Below are 22,746 nucleotides of genomic sequence, written 5' to 3'. Positions count from 1 at the left end.
TTGAGGCTGCGGTGGGGTTGGTGAATTCTTTGACGATGTTGAATAGTTCCTTGCTGTTATGGGCGTTGTTGTCGAGTCGAATTTTGAGTGCTGATTTCTTGCGGCTCGGATCAGCTGGTGGTGTGTGCGGGTGGCTGCCTTGAAGGTGATCATGTTGTCGGTGGTTGGGTTTTTTCTCCATGTTTTCTCGAGAGTGCGGCATAACTTTTTGGATTTCTTGAGGTCATCGTTGAACCAGGGGGCCTTTTTACTGCCTTGTTTGGTGTGATGGTTTTTCAAGGGTGCTAATTCGTCAGCGCTGTGAGTGATCCATTGTTTGAATTTGATGGCAGCTTGGTTTGGGTCCGATGAGAGGGCGGGTGGGTTTTGGTTGAGCAATGTGAGGAGTTGGTCGGTGGTGATTTTGTTCCATTTTCTTCGGGGGATAGGTTGTGGGGGGTTGTGGGTCGAGGTGGTTTTGTAGCTGAAGTGAACACAACTGTGGTCCGTCCAGTGGAGAGCTGTGGTGCGATCGAAGGAGATGTGTTTGCTGGAGGTGAAAATTGGGTCGAGCGTGTGTCCGGCTACATGGGTGGGGGTGTCCACAAGTTGTTTGAGGCCGAGATTGGCCAGGTTGTCAAGAAGGGTGGTGGTGTTGCTGTCGTTTTTCTTGTCCAGGTGGAAGTTGAGGTCTCCTAGTAGAATGTAGTTCTCGGAGGCGAGGGCATGTGGACTGATGAAGTCGGTGATGTCTTCGCTGAATTGTTTACCTTTTCCTGGAGGCCTGTAGATGAGGGTGCCTCTGAGTGTGGTTCTAGGGTCGGTATGGACCTGGAAGTGGAGGTGTTCGGCGGTTGTAAGGTTATCATCGGAGCTGGTTGTGATGCGGATGGTGTTTTTATGGACGATGGCGATGCCTCCTCCTGTTTGGTTGGTGCGGTCTTTTCGGATGATCTTGTAATTGTCCGGGATGGCTATGCCGATATCGGGTGTTGATGATGCGTTCATCCATGTTTCAGTAAGGAAGGCGACCTCCGGTGATGTAGTGTCGAGTAGATCCCAGAGTTCGATGGCGTGTCTGTGGACCGAGCGGGTGTTCAGCAGGATGCACTTCAGGTGGTTAGAGTCGGAGCTGTGTTTGGAGTTAGTGGATGTGGTATGGGTCTTGATGCTGGCAAATTTGCAGGAATGGCAGGCGAAGGGGCGGACGGGCGTAGACGGGCTTACTTTGGCGCACCTTCGGCGCGACCGCTGCGCGTGAACGCTGCGTGAAAATGCATCTGTCATATGCGGATAGTGGAGGGGAAGGGGCGAGGGAGGGTCAGCTGGGAGGCGGGTGCGAGGTGAAGGGGAGGGTCTGCAGGGCAAAACAACAACAAAATGGCCGTAGTAGTCCCAGGAACGAGACTGCAGAGAGGCTGGGCAACAATCAAGCAGCTTCTGCAACTAAACTGTAAAGCGCTGCAAATCTCCAAATCGCAATTCTGACAAGCGCTTCAAAAAGTATTTAAAATAACACACGTATGGCTACGAGCAACACGGCGAGCGCAGCTGATAATAAATATGCAAATTGGCAGGCCTAGTCGCACAATAGCGTGAATGTGCACGGCAGTCAGCAAAACAATACTTATCAAATGAGCAGCCTAGCGATGTCAGGAGTCTGTCAGGGAGCCAACCAATGCCAGGATCAGAGCAGGGAGCCTGGGGAGCGACCGCTACTGAGAGCGTCAGGACGGTCACAGAGCTGCCGAGGGCGGGAGCAGGGCTGGGAAGGCACTTCCCATGCACCAGCTTCACCTCAGCCTCCCCCCTGGCTACCTGGCTACCTTGGATGACCCAGAAAGCTGTGTTTTGTGCTCCCCTGCCAGGACATTTTCCCAAGGCCTGGAGGGTTGATTAATTTACTAATTGCAGGGACCTTACCTCTGTTCATGTGCTCCTGAGCTGAAGGTCTAGGGAAGGCTGAGTAGTTTAGTAATAGCAGGGGCTTTGCTGCTTTTCAGGTGCTCCTGTGCTGAAGGGCTGGAATAATTTTCTGACAAAAAGGGGCCTTGCTATTTTTTTTAGTTGCTCAGCATGTAGGCCGTTGTCACCTTGGCCCTGTGTCGTGTGCAAGAACAGTATCCTCCCACTTTCATTCCTTGTCTGTGCAAATGGTGTTTCATGAAAGGGCACGCCCCTTGAATGTGGGCCACGCCCTTAAATATGGGCCACGCCTCTTGAATGTGGGCCACTTTTTTCGTCAGTGCCCGGGCCGAACTGTGATCCCAATCCGACCCTGCCCTCAAGTAAGCAATGCACAATTAATTCACAGGAACTCTGTTAAAACCGGAGTCCGTAATCCGTAGTGAGAGATAATTGCTACAGTTTCATTAGATGCTCTAAGGAAACGAGGCATCTTGAAGTCAATCCTTCACTGTACTAACATTTAAAATCCACCACAAGACAGCCGTTCTACCAGTCACATGTCAAGCTGTCGCAAGACTGGTTCAATCCCAGCCCTTCTGGCTTCTATAGATCGCCCAGGCTGTGCGCAAATAGCATTTTAAACCTCCCCCCACCCGTATTTATCCATCACTAGCTGCCCTCAAGATAATTTGGGCCGCAAATCACAATTTCCTGCAGTTTAAAAACTGTAATTTTGAACACCCCATTCATGCAGTCATGGATGTCAACGTCACGCCTGTCTTCCCACTGAAGCACCAGCAAATTACTGCAGTATTTTCACAAGGCTGAAGAGTGGAGAGCCTGTCTGTTTTTTTAGCACTCCCATGGGTCAAGGATGAGTGCCCCATGCTCCTGTCCCTCTCGCAATCATTTACTAAAAGTTCTGGAAAGTGTATCAATAGAAAAATAAAGGAACGATCAAAGACACCACACGCAGCCCATTTAAGAAGGAAATCACAGCATTTCACACGAGTTAGGGCACAATGAAAAGAGCACTCGTGTTACTGTTCTGTCGGCCATGCAGACCCCAGAGGTCAGACTCCAAACATAAAGAGATATGATGACTATTTGTTTATAAGTTCCTGCGTCATAATATGGTTATATGTACAGAGCACCCTTGGTGGAAATCTCAGCTGATGGCGGTTGCAGATTAGAGCTGATTTGTAATGTCAATAATTGTCTAAAATGGTTGGTCTAAATGTGCCTATTGGTTTCAGCTTTTTATTATTAATAAGGAGAATTTCCATAATGGTTTTTTTTCACAGTGGGCACATGCAGTGAAACGTTATTAAACCCATATGCCACAGGTAGGTCAGGAGAACCTATTTGTAACTTGTCAACTGGAATTTCCACAAGGGCTTTAACAAGAACTTTTTTGAAAATCATTAACACGTGATCGTTTTTTTTCCATATTTAGAAAAGGGACTGGGATGTAATAGACCCTCTACAGTGGCATAGAATGTGCAAATATTCTGTTCCTGGTGCTTAAACTGCATTGATTGTCACTCAGATTTTTTAATAGAAATCCTCTGACAAATGAAGTCATGTTTATTTATGTTTTTTCATTGCTGGCTCCCAAATAGAAGTTCGCTCAAGACTAGGTTGCCTTGTCCCTCGGAGGAGGAAAGAATTTTATGATCAGGACATTTAGGCCTAATTACAGCCATGGTTCATGGGCTGGCTGAACGAATAACATTGAAGTGGTGGCACAGACACACCATCTGCACGGGCGAAGCAGCTCTGCTTAATAAAAGTTTACAAGCTTACAATACAATGCACATTTGTCGATTGTTTTACTGCAGATACCGACCAATAGGCGGTTGACGGGACCCACTAAAGGTTTAGGGGCGTCCAACAGTCATACATTCTTCCACGGGGGCCGGGTAGGCACAACAGTGGAAGCCACCTGGTAATGTATAATCAAATATTGCCAGTAACCAGAAGTAGAAATGCCACATTCAAACCAGCACTTGAACCGGTGCTTCTTGTTGAGACACAACTCGTGTAATATATGTATATATGTGTGTTTTTGTCCCATGTCTGACTACAGGTACAATAAGGGGAGAATTCATAACGTGCAATTTATATGCTGACCCAAAACCCTGAAGAAATCACTGGTAAAGTAAATAACGGTGATTCAACCACAGAGCATGAAAGGGGCAGGCCACTGTTGAGGACAGATCCAAAGTAACCTGCCTCTGAGAGCTCCCTGCCTTCCTTGCTTGTCCCAGAATGCTCTAGTGCAGGTGCGTTTGCCAGGGGCTGTTACTGCCAGTGCAATCCACAGGTGAGATGTTCCATTACTTATTACCCCATACACAATTTCTCCTACAATTACAGTGGTTAGGACCTTTGGCAGGTCATTAAAGCCCTATTAAGTGGGAAACGCCAGCTCTCTCCCTGGTTCCATTTATTTGCCCTTATAACTGCTCAGAGCTATGGAACAGCGCGGTATTGCTAGGTAAATTGTTAGAAATTACTATTGGAGGAAACATTTTTTAACTTATTCATAATTCAGGTGTTCTCCTGGAGTAAAACTACAGCTGGTGGTTTGTGCACCTGTCACATCAGGGGTGCTGCATCACATTATCAGCTCAAGTGAATCCCCGTGTTGTTCATTACGTGCCCACAATGAGGCTCTGAAAGTTTATTTCCCTGACATGTGATGTGAAGGTGAATCAAGTAGTGAAGCCTGTTTGCTTCCGGCAGTCAGTGCATACTGCACACGCTAGCACTAATCTCCTTCATGTAGGAAATTTCCGTAATCTCACTTTTGTTTTCTTACTGAGACCTAGAAGAGCAAAAAGCAGTGTTAGTTTGGAACACTCATAGGTGTCGGAGTCCAAAATGGTTCTAAGGAGTCCGCCACCCACTTTTAACCCCTGGTGTGGCTCACATTCGAATGGATCAATCAAACATGGCAACCTCATGAACGCAATGACCTCTTAGTCCACAAAGGCAATTGGCCATCCATCAAGACATGAAATAAATAAGAAGAAAACCTGCCACCCGCAAGGCTGTCTCTGTAGAACAAGCATCCGATGCAATATCAAACCATACATCGAGGTTATGTCAATGAGATTGTGAGAAAGATTTCTAATGCTACTTTTCTGATTGATCCCTTTAATGGGTAGGGGGTTTGATGCCAAATGCTGCTGTCTCAGCTGGTGATTTCTGTTTGAACAGCCTGTCGTCTGCTTTCTCTGCGAACTGATCTAGGATAAAACTATGAAGGAAAATTGAACATGAATTGTATTAACGTGTGTACAATTTCCTTCAACAGTGTGCATAAGAAAGGACTAGGAGGTAACAACTGGCAAGGTTTTTTTTGGACATAGTGCAGGGTATTCCCACCTTGATTGGCTATATTCAAGGGCACTGGAATTATGCGGCAGGGGAGGGCTAAATAATGCGGCGGATGTGCCAAGAAAAAGCAAATTATGTGGCTTAATGTGGCACCTTGTTTGATAGTATTACTTCATACTGTTGTCATTTTTTGCACGTTAACACTGGGCGGAGGTTTGACCACATTAGTACCCAGATTACACACAAATAGAGCAATAATCACCTGAAGGGTGACCAGTCAACCTTTGTGTGAATAGTTTTTAAGTGTCGCAAGCTGTTTCAGTACGTTTTTAGTAGTGTGGAAGCGTTCCAAGTATTTACTTTTGTGCACTAAATAATAATGAATAATAATATTTTGATGTTACTATTGATTCTGAGTTTTGCTTTGCATTACCTTGACATGCTGATTTACTAGTGAGTTTTGTTGTACAATACTTACTAAGATTGTGATGGTTAAAAAACCAGAATGGAGCCTGAAACAGTACATCCAGATACTGTGACAAGCTGTTCTGTGGTGGTGTGATGTGTCTTATGATGTTACAAGTTGCCTTGAGCTATGATGTTGTGATGTGCTTGCAGTGAGCTATGATGCGATGTAGTGGTGTCCCTTGAGTTGTGATATTGTATTGAGCTGTGATGTGTTCATATGCTTTGCTTGGCGCTACGTTCTGTCTTGTTGTGCTACATGGTGTCTAGTGATTTTTTTTTTATAGATTTGAGAATTGGCAAACATTCCTTCTTGCAACCTCGAAATTTCTTGCCGAAAACTATAACTAGTGTGAAGCTTAAGAAGCTGTAAAGCTGAGCTTTTGCATGTAAATCAGGACTTTGGGACTATGTTGTGTATAATTGTATGTCTGATATGTAAACTCACTGATCACAGATGTCACTGCCTTATTGATGGCCCTGCATTGGCCTCCAGCCAGACAAAGGATCCAGTTTAAGACCTGCTGTATCCGCATTAAGATCCTGAATGGCATGGCTACTTGCTTTGTGGATAGGAGAGTCAAGAAATACATCCCTAATCAGATTGGTGAAGAAAAGTAAAGGAGGCTGTAGCTTCTCTGTACAAGTTCCTGTCCTGTGGAACTCTCTCCCAGATCACTTATGCCACGTAGGTAATTTTATTTGCTTTAGGAAACCGCTAAAAACAGTGCTCTTCAAATAAGCATTTCACTGTTTACCATCTACTTTGGCTCCAAAATGCTTTATTTGTATCCCCCTTTTTTCAACAATTTGCAGTAAATATGTGGTGTAAAACCCACCATTTGAATGCATTGTTTTCAAAATTTTCTTGCGGGGGGAGAACTCCCCCGCACCCTCATTTTGCAGTTCGGGCTCGCTCGCTTCACTCGCTCGCTTCTTACCTTGGTGTACAACATTTTGCGCCTCACCACTTTCAAAATCCACCAGCCGCCACTGTTCTAAGACGAGAGTACAAGAGAATGCTGAAGTTCCCGGGTATTATTAGACGGAGGTATTGCGGCCTCTTATCTGTTTGTCGAATACATGGTCTCTTTGGCGTGTGCAGCAGGGCAGAGGTTGATACCGGCTTTCTTGCTTCATGAAGCAACATTAGAACCAGGACAAAATCTCAGGGTCTGCCGACTTAAGCAGTCAAAGCAGCGTCACACAGAAAGTAATTCTACGCCCAGGATTTTTCCACAGTGTGTTTGGTTTGTTCATGAAAGGATAAGCATTAACGGCGCGAAGTTACCCTTTCTCCTATTGCATTTTTTGCCGTTTTACATGCAACAAAAGCTCTTCTAAGCACGGTGTCTTCTGCGGAACGTCACATTTACACGCCCCTTTCTTTTTCGTGTCGTCCTGTTTTATTGAAACATTATATAAACGGATATGCTGAAGATTTTGTAATGTGTGAGAACGTAAATGCTATTTTAAACGGATATGCTGAAGATTTTGTAATGGGCGAGAACGTAAATGCTATTTCAATATGGAGGCTGCTTCTTCGCAAGTTGATACTTCCTTGTTGTCCTCTATCTATTTCCATGCGGTAGCAGCCGGGTTCTCTGGTGTTTCACATTCACTACTGCTGAGAATATGGCGGCGGAGCGCGGTTACAGCTTCTCTCTGACCACTTTCAGGTAAGCACAGTAAGGCTGCAGCCGGTGTCGTGGGCATGGGGGAGAGTAAGTGGGCAGCTTACCTGCGCCTTATCAATACAGCTAACGCTGCTGCGCTGAGACATGTACTAATAGTTTGCGGCCTCGTCCGGGATACTGCAGAGTCACGACCCATTCCAACCTTCTTGCCATCACCGATCCTCGGAGGATGATAGAAACTTTCTACGTGCCAGGGACGGATTAGCCGTTGATGAGAGCACTGGGGCCACGTCTTTGCTCACAATTGTTGTTCGGCCAGTGAAGACTGATATCACCTAAGAGCAGTGGCATTATGTCTGTCAACTGGGGTACCAGGTTTCCTGTCTACCTATTCGTTTACACATTTTGGTGTACTTATGTTTTGCCTGTTTCCCACAGCATATTAATGTATTGAATTTGGCTTCAAGTTTAATTATACTATATTGAAACAATCCATTTAATCAACGCGAGAACAGTGTAGTGCAACTGTAATAAAAATTAATACAATCACTAAAAAGGCATACAAACTCCATTGGTGGCACAATTCCTAAAATGATTTACGCCTCGTGGGGGTTGGGGAGATATGTTAAATGCAAATAGTTATATAACGAAAAACCCAGCTGTATTGACCGCATGCAAAAAGAGACATAGATGACTTAATGGCTGACCCAGACAGTTCATAAGTAGATGTAAACTGTATTTAGGATAATACCTAAGGGCACAATAGCATGTAGCATGACTGTGCAATCAAATTTCTGAGAAAGTATCCAGCTGTTGTGCAACAATCTGCAAAAACAGCCAAGTTAGATCTTAAATGCAGATCTTAACGCAAATGTCTGCAGTCTTTTCAAACCAAAAATGCATGGGGATTTCCTATTGTTTTTCCCCGGGTGGCAGAGCGGGACCAGTTTGTAAAGTGGTGGGTGCTGTAAGTGATCTTGGGGAATATTTGTCTATAGCAGGTGTGAGCGTGATCCTACTTTGAATGAATGAGGATTTCAAGAGTGCACAGCCTCCTTAGCAGAGGTGTCCCTGTGCTAGCGGAGAGCGGTCTTGTGGGCCAACTATTCCTGCCTGAAGAGCCAGTTTTTAGGTTTTGCCTGGTCCCTTGCTCCCTCTTTCTCCCTTGCTCTCTCTAGCTCCCTCTCTCTCTGTCTTGCTCGCTCTAGCTCCTTCTCTCTCTATCTTACTCCCTCTAGCTCCCTCTCTCTGTCTAGCTCCCTCTCTCTCTCTGTTTTACTCCCTCTAGCTCCCTCTGTCTCCTTCTCTCTGTCTTACTCCCTCTAGCTCCCTCTCTCTCGGTCTTTCTCACTCTACCTCTCTCTTTCTCTGTCTTACTCCCTCTAGCTTCCTCTCTCTTTGTTACTCCCTCTCTCTCTCTGTCTTGCTCTCTCTAGCTCCCTTTCTGTCTTACTCTCTATAGCTCCCTTTCTGTCTTGCTCCCTCTCTGTCTTGCTCCCTCTAGCTCCTTCTCTGTCTTGCTCTTTCTAGCTCCCTCTCTCTGTCTTGCTCCGTCTAGCTCCCTCTCTCTCTGTCTTACTCCCTCTAGCTCCTTCTCTCTCTGTCTTAATCCCTCTAGCTCCCTCTCTCTGTCTTGCTCCCTCTAGCTCCCTCTCTCTCCCTTTCTCCCTCTAGCTCCCTCTCTGTCTTGCTCGTTCTAGCTCCATCTAGCTCCTTCTCTCTCTATCTTACTCCCTCTAGCTCCCTCTGTCTCCTTCTCTGTGTCTTACTCTCTCTAGCTCCTTCTCTCTCTGTCTTACTCCCTCTAGCTCCCTCTCTCTCTGTCTTACTCCCTATAGCTCCCTCTCTCTCTGTCTCTCACTCTAGCTCTCTCTCTCTCTGTCTTACTCCCTCTACCTTCCTCTCTCTTTGTTACTCCCTCTTGCTCCCTCTCTCTCTGTCTTGCTCTCTCTAGCTCCCTTTCTGTCTTACTCTCTATAGCTCCCTCTCTATATGTCTTGCTCCCTCTCTGTTGCTCCCTCTCTGTCTTGCTCTTTCTAGCTCCCTCTCTCTGTCTTGCTCCGTCTAGCTCCCTCTCTCTCTCTCTTACTCCCTCTAGCTCCTTCTCTCTCCGTCTTAATCCCCCTAGCTCCCTCTCTCTGTCTTGCTCCCTCTAGATCCCTCTCTCTCCCTTGCTCCCTCTAGCTCCCTCTCTCTCTGTCTCTGTCTTACTATTACTAAACAGAACCTGCATGGCTGTTCAGCTCTTTATAGGTATAGATTTTTATGTTGCAATCTATAATCTTAAATACCTGTGTCTTATAAGAGATCACATTCATCAATGAGACAAGGTATTTTTTCTGAAAACACTGTGGAGTATCTAGTGTTCAGAGTCCTTAGTTTTATATTTTTTATTTATTTATTACTGCAGGGTACATATAAAACGTATAAAAATATGTTTTGTTATATAATAAACCCTCATCTGAATTAGTGGTAATTAAATTGATTTAAGTTGACATAACTGTTGTACTTAGAGTTTAGTAAAACTCTTAAAGGCTTGATGGCAGGCGGGCAGTCACTTCTCCCCACTGATGGCTTCTTTTCGTCGGCACAGCACTTCTTTGCATCATTTGTGTTACATTCTTTTGTTTGTATATGTTATATACTTCCTAAACACTCTAGCCTTAGTCACCGTATTTCTCCCGTTTAAACCAGAAATTAATTCTACCTTCAGCTGTGTAAAAGTGGATCGGGCGTTGCTAAAAAGAATCCTTTAGGGACATTCTGGGAAAAATGTAATTACAGTTCGACTCATTTGGGCGGCCTAAAGTCGAGCACAGAGCAACCCAAGAGTGGTAGTTAGTTTGTTTTGTAGATCTCTGGTGACATCTAGTGGTATTTTTAATGCTTCAATTTTTTCTACATTTCCTTATAAGACGCTAAAACCGAAATAAAACAACTAAAATGGGAAAAGAAATAAGGCTGGCCGAGCAATCCGTTGTTTGGTGCGTTTCATCAGTATAACAATCTTGCCCTCGGACATTAAAGTAATTTGACCATGGTAGTGCATTGTGAGTTTTGTGAAGAAAAACCAGGGAACCCCTTGCTTCAATTGTGAAGTATCGCTTGGTAAGACAAATTGATTTATGCCAAAGAGGCTGGTTTATTGAGTCTAGGAGATTTCTATAAGGACTGTATTTGCTATTCTGGAAACATCTTTAGGCTTTATGAAAACGGGCATTCAAATTTCCTGTACTGCCGTTTCTGTTGTGTTCTAGTTGTCCTACGCTGGTGGCGCATTATTATTATTATTATTAAGGGGCATTTATAGAGCGCCTGGTTACGCAGAATGCGTGTCCCCGCGCTGAACTGAAGCACTCTGAGAGAGAAGTAGGGGAGGAGCCCACTTATTTAGAAAAGAGGTAAGTTTTTAATTTCCTCCGGAAACTAGATTCGGAGGGGTCCAGACGGAGATTAAGAGGTAAATTATTCCAGTTTTTTGCCGCCAGGTATCGGAAGGATCTTCCTCCCATACAGGCCTTTTTCACCCTAGGGACCTTAAGTAAGCCTCCATGCGAGGAGCGCAGTGCACGAGTAGGTGCGTACCTTGTAATAAGGTTCTGGAGTGGTGCTGGCGCCTTTTTAGCGAGGATACGGTGGCAGGTACAGAGGGACTTAAATTCAACTCTGCTCCTCACTGGCAGCCAATGGAGTGACTGGAGGGCGGCCTTGGAGTTCGATCTTTTTGGGAGGTTTAAAATGAGGCGAGCTGCAGCATTTTGTAGCACCTGAAGTCGATTAATCGCTTTACAGGTAGCTCCCAAATAGAGTAGGTTGCCAAAGTCCAAGCGTGAGGTGACTAGAGCATGCACCAGCGTTCTGCGGGCGGCCGTAGGGAGAAGAATTAGGACTTTCCGCAGAGTTTTTAAAATGCTGAAGCACATGCCCGTCACCCTGTTAATCTGTGGTCCGAAAGACAGATCAGTATCTAGCCAGACCCCGAGATTTCTGACTTCTTTCCGAGGTGTGGGGGCCTCGCCTAGGCATGGTGGCATTAGGCGCACAGCGTAGACCCACGTGACCCTGCTAATAAAAGTGGTCTGCGAGCCTACGTACGCCAGTTGGCGACGACGTGACCAGCAAGTGAACATAGCCCACAGTGTCCGTCTGTTTTATTCTAGGCCTAGGCCACGTGTGAACTAGTTAGCGGCCCAGAGTGCCCCTGAGTGTAGGGTGACCCATTGCCCTGCCCGTGTACCCCCACACTACACAACAGCTGGCGACGAGGGTGGGCGTACCCTCGCTGTGTGTGTGCACGTTCCTTTGAGGGGCGGCCGCAAGCTTTGCCATCGGCTCGCGGCGCTCGTGACCCTGGGGTCCCGGCAGCTATACGGTGATTCGCCCGGACCGTCGACCGGGGTACACTGGTGCCCACCAGGTGAGCAGCTGCGCCTGCAGGGAGGGGTGTGCTCGCCCGGACCGTCGAACGGGGCACGCAGAAACTCGCGGAGCGCGCCGCCGTGTCTACCGGCGATGCGTGCACCACTACAGAAGGGCCGCGACCTCCTTACCGGCCCGACTGCACGCACTGGCTGTTTCCCCCTCGAGGCGACACGTGGAGCCCAGCGGACGTCGCGCAGCGCGGCAGGCGGACAAACCATCGCGTTGAAGCGCGCTGCCGCCATAAGGCCGATGGCGGAAATAATCCACAAAACAAAAAAAGTGCGTAATCACAAGAGCACGAAACTTCACAGCCTAATTACAAATCTTCCACAACTACAATAGAGTATTTCGTTCACACTAACAAAAATAAATCAACAATTAATAAAGGTAGGTTCATACTTATACTTTGCCATTAATAATACGCATCAAAACATGTACGTTTCAAACTATACAGCAAATATAGCTTTGACGTACCATTACAATAAGTAATAATATTTAAAAGTCGTCGAAAATCACAAAGTCTACAAAAAAAAAACATAAATATGATTTAAGCAACACAGAAACACAAGGAAGAATACAAGAAAGTACCGTCTAAATAACACATTGTCAACGAAACAAATATAGAAACATGTAGGAAGAGAACATCCTAATACATTTTATTTATAACATACATTACATAAAATTAAACAAAAAAACATTAAATATAGAGAATTTGAAACATTCCAGAAAAGTACAATAGGTACATACACAAGCCGAGTACGTTCGCAAACAAAAAACTTTAAAAAACATTAGTAAACATTACAAAAGTTACCAAATATATATATAGTACAGAAACACTAGTTAAACAACTAAAAAAAAAATTTGACATTTAAAACTTACCTGTCAAACGACGCAGCTACAACGCAGGAAGCACGACACGCCTTCCACAAACGCCAGTCCGTGAAGATCTGGAAGTTCCCCAATTAACGTGACGCAATTGCAAAGCTACGTAGGACAACGTTGCAATTTGATTGGACGGAATCAATCAAAATGCAAGGTAAATAAAAGAAAAAAACTAGAACGCTAACCTAAAAATCATAGGTAGCGTTATGGCACAAGGTAGCGTCGGCCATTTTTACGCACAAACACAAAACAAAAATAAAGAAAAGGAACTAATTCAACAACTAGGCCAGGATCCTTACTCACAACGCACACACATACAAACTCACACAGCCACCCACACACAAGCTAACAACAGCACAACAACACACACACAACACACTTACAGTCACCCCCACTCAATCACCCTCACACCGTCACTCACCCTCAATGCCTCACACACCCTCACTCTCACACACACTCAATTACCCTCACACCCTCACCCTCACACACACTCACTTACCCTCACACAATCACCCGCACACATCACTCACCATCACCCCATCGCCCTTACACCCCATCACCCTATCACACCATCAGCCTCACACACAACTCACCCTCACACACCATCAATCACTCACACACCATCAATCACTCACACCCCTCACACTCACACCCTCACAACACCTCAGCCTTACAGCCTCACACATCCTCACTCACCCTCACAACTTAAACACCCTCTAGACTCACACATCCTAAACAACACAAGCACTCACTTCCTCAAATATTCACTCAAACACTCACACTCACCTACCCTAACACCCTCAAACACCTTCACACACCCTCACTCACATTCACACCCTCACACCTTCACACACTCACACCCTCAACACCTCATCCTCACACACCCTCACTCACCCTAAACACTCATCCCCCACACCCTCACAACACTCACACCCTCACTCACCCTAACACCCTCACCCTCACACATCATAAAAAAATTCACACCCCCTCACACCAAATAACTCACACACACACTCACTCACCCTCACACACTCTCCCTCCGTAACACTCTCACACACACTCACACACACCCTCAATCACACCCACCCACTCACCCTCACACACCATCACTCACCATCACACCCTCACCCTCACCCCATAATCCACACACAACCACACTCACCCGCACACCCCTAACCCTCACAACACTCAAATCCTCACACACCCTAACACTCTCACACTCACTCACCCTCACATATCATCACACACAATCACACCCCCTTAGACTCACACACTAACACCAAACACCCACACACACCATGACACCCCATCACCCTCACACACCCTAAAACATACATCCACTCACCCTCACACCCTCAAAATCCAAATCCACACTGCAACTACACCCTACAACTCAAACGTCAAAGTCCAAATACTAATCCACCCTACAAATGCACACTACAACTACACCATCCAAATCCAACTCCACCCTCCAAATACAACTCCACCCTCAAAAAACAACTCCACCCTTCAACACAACACTCCAACTCCACCATCCAAATCCAGCTCAAACTACACCCTACAAATACACACTCCAAATACACCCTCCAAATTCACCATCATAATCCACCCTCAAAATCCAGCCACCAAATTCACCCTCCACCATCCAACGCCACCCACCAACTCCACCCTCCAAATACACCCTCCAACACAACACCCAAACGCCACAGCACCACTCAATGCCACAGCACCACTCAATGCCACAGCACCTCTAAATGCCACAGCAGCACTAAATGCCACTGCACCACTCAATGCCACAGCATTACTCTATGCTACAACATCACAAAATGCCACAGCATCACCTAATACAACGACATCACTCAATGCCACAGCAACACTCAATAACACAGCATCACTCAATGCCACAAAAAAAGTCAACGCCACAGCATCACTCAGCACCACTCAACGCCACAGCACCAGTCAAAGTCAAAAAAATCTATACCACAGCACCACTCAATACCACATCAACACTCAGCATCACAGTGTAACTCAGCGCCACATCATCACTCAACACCACAGCATCACTCAGCGCCACAGCATCACTCAGCACAACAGCATCACTCAGCACCACAACATCCCTCAGCGCCACAGCATCACTCATCGCCACAGCATCAGTCAGCGCCACAGCTTCAATCAGCGCAAAATCATCAGTCAACGTCGCTGATTCAATCAACACCCCTCAACGCCAAAAAACCACTCAATGCCACAATAACACTCAACGACACAACATCCCTCAATTACATGTTTGTACACTAATGGGTAATAATGGACGTTGTTTTAAAACATCAGTGTGCTTGGGCAAATTTGCAGTGGCGCTGGTGTAATTTTGTGATTATCGCTTTACCCTTTGCTAAGTAAAATTCCTAAAACTAAGCAGCAGTTCAGGGACTCGATCTTTCAAATAAAAGTAATGCAGGTATTCATTTCTGCCCACTTGAAGCACAAATTAAATTGTGCTGGCAAAACTAACATGTTAGTAACACACTAATAAGTGATTTCCCTTCTGCAGGGACGCATTTGTAACCTAGTTTGTTTTGCACGTTACATAGTTTCAATATTGCTGGCTACCCGGCCTGTCCTCCCATGGCCCACCAAACTGCACCCCAACGCAAACGGTCTAAAAACAATAAAAGGGCCCAGCTGCGACCACCCCCTTAATGCAGTGTCTCTCCCCTCCTGTACCCATCCCATTTTCGCCTCCTCGCAAGCCATGTGACGCCCCACCTCCCTCACCCATCCAAACTGCGGGCCCAACTCCGCCCCACTAAAACCTCAAGCCCTTTACCCACTCTCCCCAATTAGCCCCCCACAATACCAAAAGCTTTTTAGTGGGTGGCAAAAATGCAGCTTGTTCCCTGCTGCTTTCACTGTTGTCACACACCTCTTCTCTCTTAGCATAGTGGATCCTTAACTCAGTTCCTTGGCTGCTCCACCTTTACAGACACCCACCCTGCCTGCCATTGTACCTCTCGGCAAAGGACGAGCGCTGTCAAAGGTAGTATGGTCTAGATTGTATGTATCGTTGACATTACAAATGCTATAGGTGTCACATTTGAAAAAGTATAAAGTATTGCCATTGTAAATAACAAAGCTATTACTTTTGCACGTTACAAAACCCACACTTTAAAATAAATTTGTCAATTACAAAACAAATAGCTCCAACTTTTATATTGCGAGACCTATTGCATTTACAATGCTTGTTTTTTAGGTGAATGAATGCAAGAGATTTTATGTCGGGCTTAAGAGAGAGGGAAATGTATTTGTTTCCTTGTGACTTGGGCAGTGGTATATATTTGCAGTGAAAAATATATATAAGTTTCAAGAAACAGCACATTCTGATATTAGTTACATCATGCATAATACACAGATCTCACGTTGCAGCATCTCAGGTGTGATTAATTCATTGAGTGTATGTCTGGTAGACTTGCTCCTTTCATGGTGCAGCTCCGTCTGGTAGCTGCTGCTGCTCCTGCCGCTGCTGCTGACCCCTGGAGTCCGAGGTTCTCCTCCACCCGCAGGCTCATGCCTGCGCCTCATCCCTGCTGGTCTAGTGGTAGAGCGTCACTGCTCTGCTGCTTGATTGCCCTTCTGTCTCTCTTTCTGCTTTTCTCACTCTTTATTTTTTCCTGCCTCTGTCTTTTGTCCTTTTTCTTTTCTATCCTTTTTTCCTGTTTTTCCTCTTTTGTTGCCCCTGCGACCCCACCCGTCCCTCCCACCTCTAGTGATCCTTCCTGTGCTTTTCTGACTCCCAGCTGTCCAGCCCCCGCAGCACTACTTAATAGTAGCCTCTGCACAGTGAAAGTGCAGTCCACTAAATCTTTGTAGACTTGCTCCTTTCACAGCGAGCTCGTCTAGTAGCTGCTGCTGTTCCAGCTGCTGCTGCTGACACCTGGTAAGGAGTCCGAGGCCCTCCAGTACCCACTCTACCCGCAGGCCCCTGCCTACGCCTCTATCCTGGTGGTCTAGTGGTAGAGTGTCTCTGCTCTGCTGCTTGACTGCTCTTCTGTCTTTCTCTCTCTGCTTCTCTCTCTCTCTCTTTATTTTTTCCTGCCTCTATCTTTTGTGCTTTTGCTTTTCTTTCCTTTTTTTCCTGCTTTTCCTCCTTCGTCGCACCTGTCGCTGCGATCCACTGCAGCCCCAGCCCCCTCCAGTGACCCTTCCCGCATTTTCCTGCCTCCATCTGTCCAGACCCGGCAGCCCTACTTAATAGTGGCTGCTGTGCGGCTGCTCTGCTGGCGCACCGAAGGCAAAGCCTTCTTGACACTGCTTCTCCCAACATCACCTGGTTCAGGGAAACCTGAACCAACTCCATTTCTGGACCGGACATCGCCATCACTATTCCCGATGCCTACAAAATCACCCACGAGGACGTGCCGACCGACCAGGAGGAGGCATCCCCATTGTCCACAAGACTACCCTTCCACAAGAACATCCTTCCAAGACCAAATAAACTCAAGCCCACACAAAAGCAAAGAAGTCTTCCCCATCGTCTATGAGTTTGTCAGACCCAACAGCGAGACTACAGACAACCCACCCTCCAAAGACCTCTGCAACAAACCTGGCACCTTCTTCCACCAGAAGGTCAGGCAGATCTACGACAGCTTTGACACCGAAAAGCCTGCCACTACACCCACCAGCACCGCATGCTACCACGCGCTCCCCAACAGATCGTGCTCAACTGGACTCTACTTACCGCAGATGACACACTCAAGACCATGAAGAGCATACATTCAGGTGCCCCATCAGATCCTCGCCCGTACCACATTTTCCATACAGCAGCCGCTTCCATTGCCCCTCAGCTTCGCCGCACCATCAACTGCTCCATCGAAACCGCCACCTTCCCCGATGACTGGAAACTTGCCGAGATCACTCCCTGCTGAAGAAACCCTACAGATGTCAAGAATTTCAAACCTATCTCCCTCCTCCCCTGTCCAGCCATGGTCATCGAGAAGGCCATCAAACGCCCAACTCTCCGAGTTCATAGAAGAGAACGTGTCCTGGACACTACCCAATCCAGTTTCCCAAGCAACCCCAGCACCGAAATCGGACTCATCGCCGCCATGACAACATCTGCTCCCTGGTCAACCGGGGTGTAACCACAGCCCTCATGCTACTGGACCTCTTGGCTGCCTTCGACACCGTCTTCCACCGCACCCTAATTACAAGACTCCATGACACTGGCATCCCCGAGTGCCCTTCCCTGAGCCCCATCCTCTTCAACATCTACATGGCTCCCCTTGCAGCCATTGTCAGAAGTCACAGACTCAACATTGTCTCCTATGCCGACGTTACCCAGCTGATCATCTCCCTCACTAACGAACCCACAGCCGCCAGAATCAATTTTCACAGCGGAATGAAGGCAGTTGCTACCTGGATGCAAGACAGCTGCCTCAAGTTCAACTCGGACAAAACCGAAGTACTCATCCAGGGACCCACCCCCTCAGCCTGGGATGACTCCTGGTGGCCCACTGCACTAGGCACCCCTCTTACCCCTACGGACCATGCAAGCAACCTTGGCATTCTACTGGACTCCTTGCTCTCAATGAACCGTCAAGTCAATGCAGTATCCTCTTCCTGCTTCCACACGCTCCGCCTGCTTCGAATGACATTCAGATGGCTCCCCACAGAATACAGAAAGACCTTCACCCACAATCATCAGCAGTAGACTGGACTATGGTAACGCACTCTACACCAGCGTCACCCCAAAACAGCAGGAAACTACAGAACATCCAAAACTTTGAAGTTGACAGGTCTTTGACATCCCCTGCCACAGCCACATGACACAACACCTCCAACAACTCCACTGGCTCCCTATCAACAAGAGAATGACTTTCAAGCTCCTCACACATGCCTCCAAGGCCCTCCATGACACGGGACCAGAATATCTGAACCACTGCCTCCCTTTCCACACACCTGCCAGACAACTCCGCCCTGCCGAGCTCACCCTGGCCTCTGTCCCATGGATCCACAAGTCCAGACGGGAGGAAGATCCTTCTCCTACCTCGCCGCCAAGACCTGGAGCGCCTTGCCCCTCCTCCTCAGGCAATCCGCGTCATTGACCCAGTTCAGGAAGGACCTCAAGACCTGGCTCTTCCACTGAACCTCCAAACCCAGGTGGATCAACAGCAACCCCTCCAGGCACCTTGAGACGCTCATGGGTAAGTAGCCACTCTTTACAAATCCTTGAATGAGTGGTTGATTGTGAACTGTACCTTCCGGTTTGGGAGATCGCTCTGTGCCTGTGCCCTATTGTACACGGGTGCATATTCACCATATTAGAGAAGTCCGCACATGCTCAGAGGCGTGAGGGGCTGGTTGAGAGAGCATGCCCTCAAGGGGGGGGGGCATGCTTATTCACCTTCTTTCCAAAACTCAGTACAAAACAGTATTTCCCGATGCAGAGGTTTTGGAGAAAGCTACGGGCAAGTTAAACTAATGCACCTGCAAGAGCCTGATTGTATAACCTCGGGACACTTTCATTGAGGCTACATGACATAGCAGCAGAACTAAGCTTTGCTCATTTTTCGGATGAGTAACGAAATAAATATGAGAAACAGAGCTGATGATGCACTTGAGTTTATGATTTATGTTTTTATATTTAATTGAGATGACCTTCTTGTAATTGGATGCTATATGGATGACATGGCCGACACCTGTTCTGGTGTTTTGCTATAGAGCACAAAACTACAATTATGTTTTGTTTCATGTAACAAAAGTTTTTCCTTCCACTTAAGGCTGATCCCTGCAATATTTAACTTGCCCATTCAGACTGAAATCTAACCTTTTCCCCCCAGAGTCGTGGCCGGTGTACATCGAGTTGACCAATGGAAAGATCTATGGCTGTGATTTTATTGTCAGTGCAACTGGAGTTGTGCCAAATGTTGAGCCTTTTCTCAGTGGTAATAATGTAAGTATGTTTATTCTATCCCATTTCAGAACCCATTTTGGTGAATGAAGCTCTAAATAACTAAAAGAACTCAGAAGATGTCATAACACATTTCCTGCAAACTAACATAAAATGAAATGACTCGGTCTTGTAAAAACCTATTTGTACATGAATTAAGTGATAAGAGAAGGGTATCAATGAAGAACAAGGTTAAACAGGTAGTGACAAAATTCAATAGGTCTGTTGAAAATGTGTTTTCAGTCATATCTTTGCTTCTGGGGGTTGTTTGTATGGAAGAATGGGTGAATGTGCGAATTAGCGAACGAATGGGTGAATGAAAGGATGGATGAGTGAGTGACTGAATACATCTATTAATAAACCTGTGAATGCATTGACATATCAGTGCGATGATATTTGAATGGCGGAGACAGTGAATGGTTTGGAGATTACTTGAGTTGTATGGATAGATGAATCGGTCGATTGATGTGCGAGTTTGCGGATGGATGTATAGGAGCAATGTTTATGTAGTATGAGGTATGTGACTGACCATCAGGAGAGTAAATGCAATTAGTCTCTAGTTCATCGATCCATCAAACATTGTTTATACTTACCATTCTCAGTTATGTGTGCATGTAACAGGGGATGTAAGCAAATGGATGCCCACAGTATTGGAAGATTTATGACCATAATGCTAGGGCCAACAGTGTGCCTGAGTTTGCTATCATGCAGTGGAATCGAGCATTATGGTATGAATGGGAGCTATAATACTAGCAATGACCAAAGTTTTGCAAGAATGTGCCAGCACCGGCATTAGTTAGAATGGTGTGCCATCATGTCATGGATGCCCTAATTATACCAGGAATTTCCACCACTACACCAGCCTACAATATGGCAGAGTGGGCAATATCATGACATGGATTGCCACACTATGATGAGAACGACCACCATTATGAATGAACGAATAGTATGTCACTTTTAAGTGCTATCGTACCATGGTATCCACAGTGCCCCATGAATTAGCACAGCTATGTATGTGTAGCTTAGCTTTTTTTTAAACATAAATAAATGTGTTTTGGGTAGAAGAAACCTTAACTTACTCAATTTCTCCCAGTGGATTTTTTTAATGCGGATTTATTTCCACCTTCTATATAAACAGTCTCCACTGTGCAGGGTCTTTGGTGATCCGCAGTGCCCCCATCTTCCATGCATCTAGTCCCCATTGTGGACCTTCTCTAGCTGGGCGACACCAGAGTAACTGAAAGGCCTGTTTTTTTGTTAGATCTCCAGTCCAACCTCCTGTGAGTTGAAATCCTCCGCCCATCCAATTCTGTGGTGCATGTCCGTTAGCTTTGCATGGCTGCAGGATCTGGCCTTTCTGGGTGGCACTACTCCTAACATTGTCTTGAGCAGCATACTCTGGGCTCAGAGCCTCTTCTCTGGTCAAATACTTTTCCAGCCTCTTTCCCACCAAACCCAGCTGCACTTGGCTCGCATTGACTGCAGGACAACTCAAATCAGCCGTCCAGTTCCTCTGACTCTGGCCTAGAAGAAGGCCCTGTCCCACCAAAACTATCAACAAATGCTGATGACTCTAGGCTTAGAGCTTGGCTTATGCCCAGGCCCTGTGCAAATCCAATCAGCTGTGCCCTCTACTCAACAGATGTGTTTGCAGTGCTCCGTGTACTGGGCATTTGCATTGTTCCACTGCCTTTTTTAAAAAAATTTGTACGTTTTAGTCTCAGGAATAGTTAATCTGGTGATAATCCTTAAAACTGAAAAATTTGCCTCAGATTTACAATGTGTGTGATTAGCTGAACTGGATTTGGGTATCCTCTGCACTTGCAAAACCAATACAGAACATCAGTTTGCATGACTACCAAATGGGATGTTGCATTTGTGAATCCTGGCACACAAAAGTTGATTTTTCTTTTTGTGGGACGGTATCTCCCCCATTGGGATTTAACTACATCTTCTCTTTGGTCTTGGTATGCACTCCTGGCTCCCTTATGTGTGTCGTGACACATTTCCAGGACTCTGGCTTCACTTCCTCATATCTTCTAATGGCCAAACCTAAAAAATGTTAATTTGCAGACAGTCAACCACATTGTGCAGAGGAGTGGGCACTCTGAAAGTCCATCTTGGTTCCTCCTTGATTGCCATGGAAAGGGGCCACTTCTTCCAGTAGCCACCATGTCACCTGGTAGAGTAATATAGAGGGGACCTGTTAAGAAGAAAAAGAGTAAAAAGGCAGTACAAATCCTCCTAAGTACTGTTGCTAATGTTTGATTGTAGCAGGTAGCAGATGAAAAGCAAAGTACCCAGACAACCCTGAAATCAGGGTTGAGAAACTTTTCTGTGTAAGGTCTTATAGAAGAGAGAATCCCAAAGGAATCCTGCATCTGTAATAAAATGTAAACCAGCATTTTCAATACAAAAGTTTGAGCTATTGGCATTGTAAATGACAATGACTTTAATTTATGTGTTTTGAAAACCTATAAGCAGTGCATAAACACACACTTTGTACTTATAGTCCTTACTTACGAGAAGCAAGGCTGGCAGAAAAAGAGGCACAGTTACTGCCAGCCTTGCTTCTTATAAGCAATGACTATAATTACAAAGTGTGTGTTTACCCACCGCTTGCAGGTTTTTAATACTCATATATAAAAGGCATTATCATTTACAATGCCAATATCGAGACCTATTGCATTGAAAATTCTTGTTTAATACTTTTTACAGGACAGGGACTCAGTCCCAGAGACCTAAAATGGCTGTCACCCGTTTTCTGGGGTCCTGTGCATGGCGTGTTTCAGTACTATCCCATTTACATGTTGCCAACCTCTCTTCCAATCACATTCTGGCTGTTATATTCCAGTCTCAATCAATCAACACACCATACTGAAGTGTACAGCACCTCATGTCCAAGATTCTCTTGGTACAATAAAAATGATCTTTGTAAAGTGCTCTCTGCAGCAAGGACTGCCTTGTCTTAAAAAAATTTAAGAAATGAATGAAAATTAAAGATATGACATGGAGTAAAAATGTTAATATTTAAATATCGACTCTACAATTTCACTTACCAACATATTGCCAAGGTAATTAGATGTTGAGTTAGAACAGTCAATTATTTTTTCCTATATATGCTCACCTTGAGCACTATACTGGGAAGGTAGCAGTCAGCACTCT

At 45.9% G+C, this 22,746-nt stretch overlaps 1 protein-coding gene across 3 annotated transcripts in view; it reads left to right on the top strand.

The window, feature by feature from the left end:
- Positions 1–22,746, top strand: part of PYROXD1 (pyridine nucleotide-disulphide oxidoreductase domain 1) — a 274,293-nt gene that overhangs the window by 98,950 nt on the left and 152,597 nt on the right. For all 3 annotated transcript variants that reach the window (XM_086920532.1, XM_086920538.1, XM_086920526.1), the window contains one exon: positions 19,472–19,584. In XM_086920532.1, the coding sequence (XP_086776658.1) occupies positions 19,472–19,584 (113 nt within the window). The remainder of the gene's footprint in view (positions 1–19,471; positions 19,585–22,746) is intronic.

The sequence above is a fragment of the Lissotriton vulgaris genome, chromosome 1_1, assembly GCF_964263255.1.
Source record: "Lissotriton vulgaris chromosome 1_1, aLisVul1.2, whole genome shotgun sequence".
Taxonomy (NCBI): Eukaryota; Metazoa; Chordata; class Amphibia; order Caudata; family Salamandridae; genus Lissotriton; species Lissotriton vulgaris.
The sequence above is the reverse complement of the archived record's forward strand: the minus strand, read 5'-3'. Positions and strand labels throughout refer to the sequence as shown.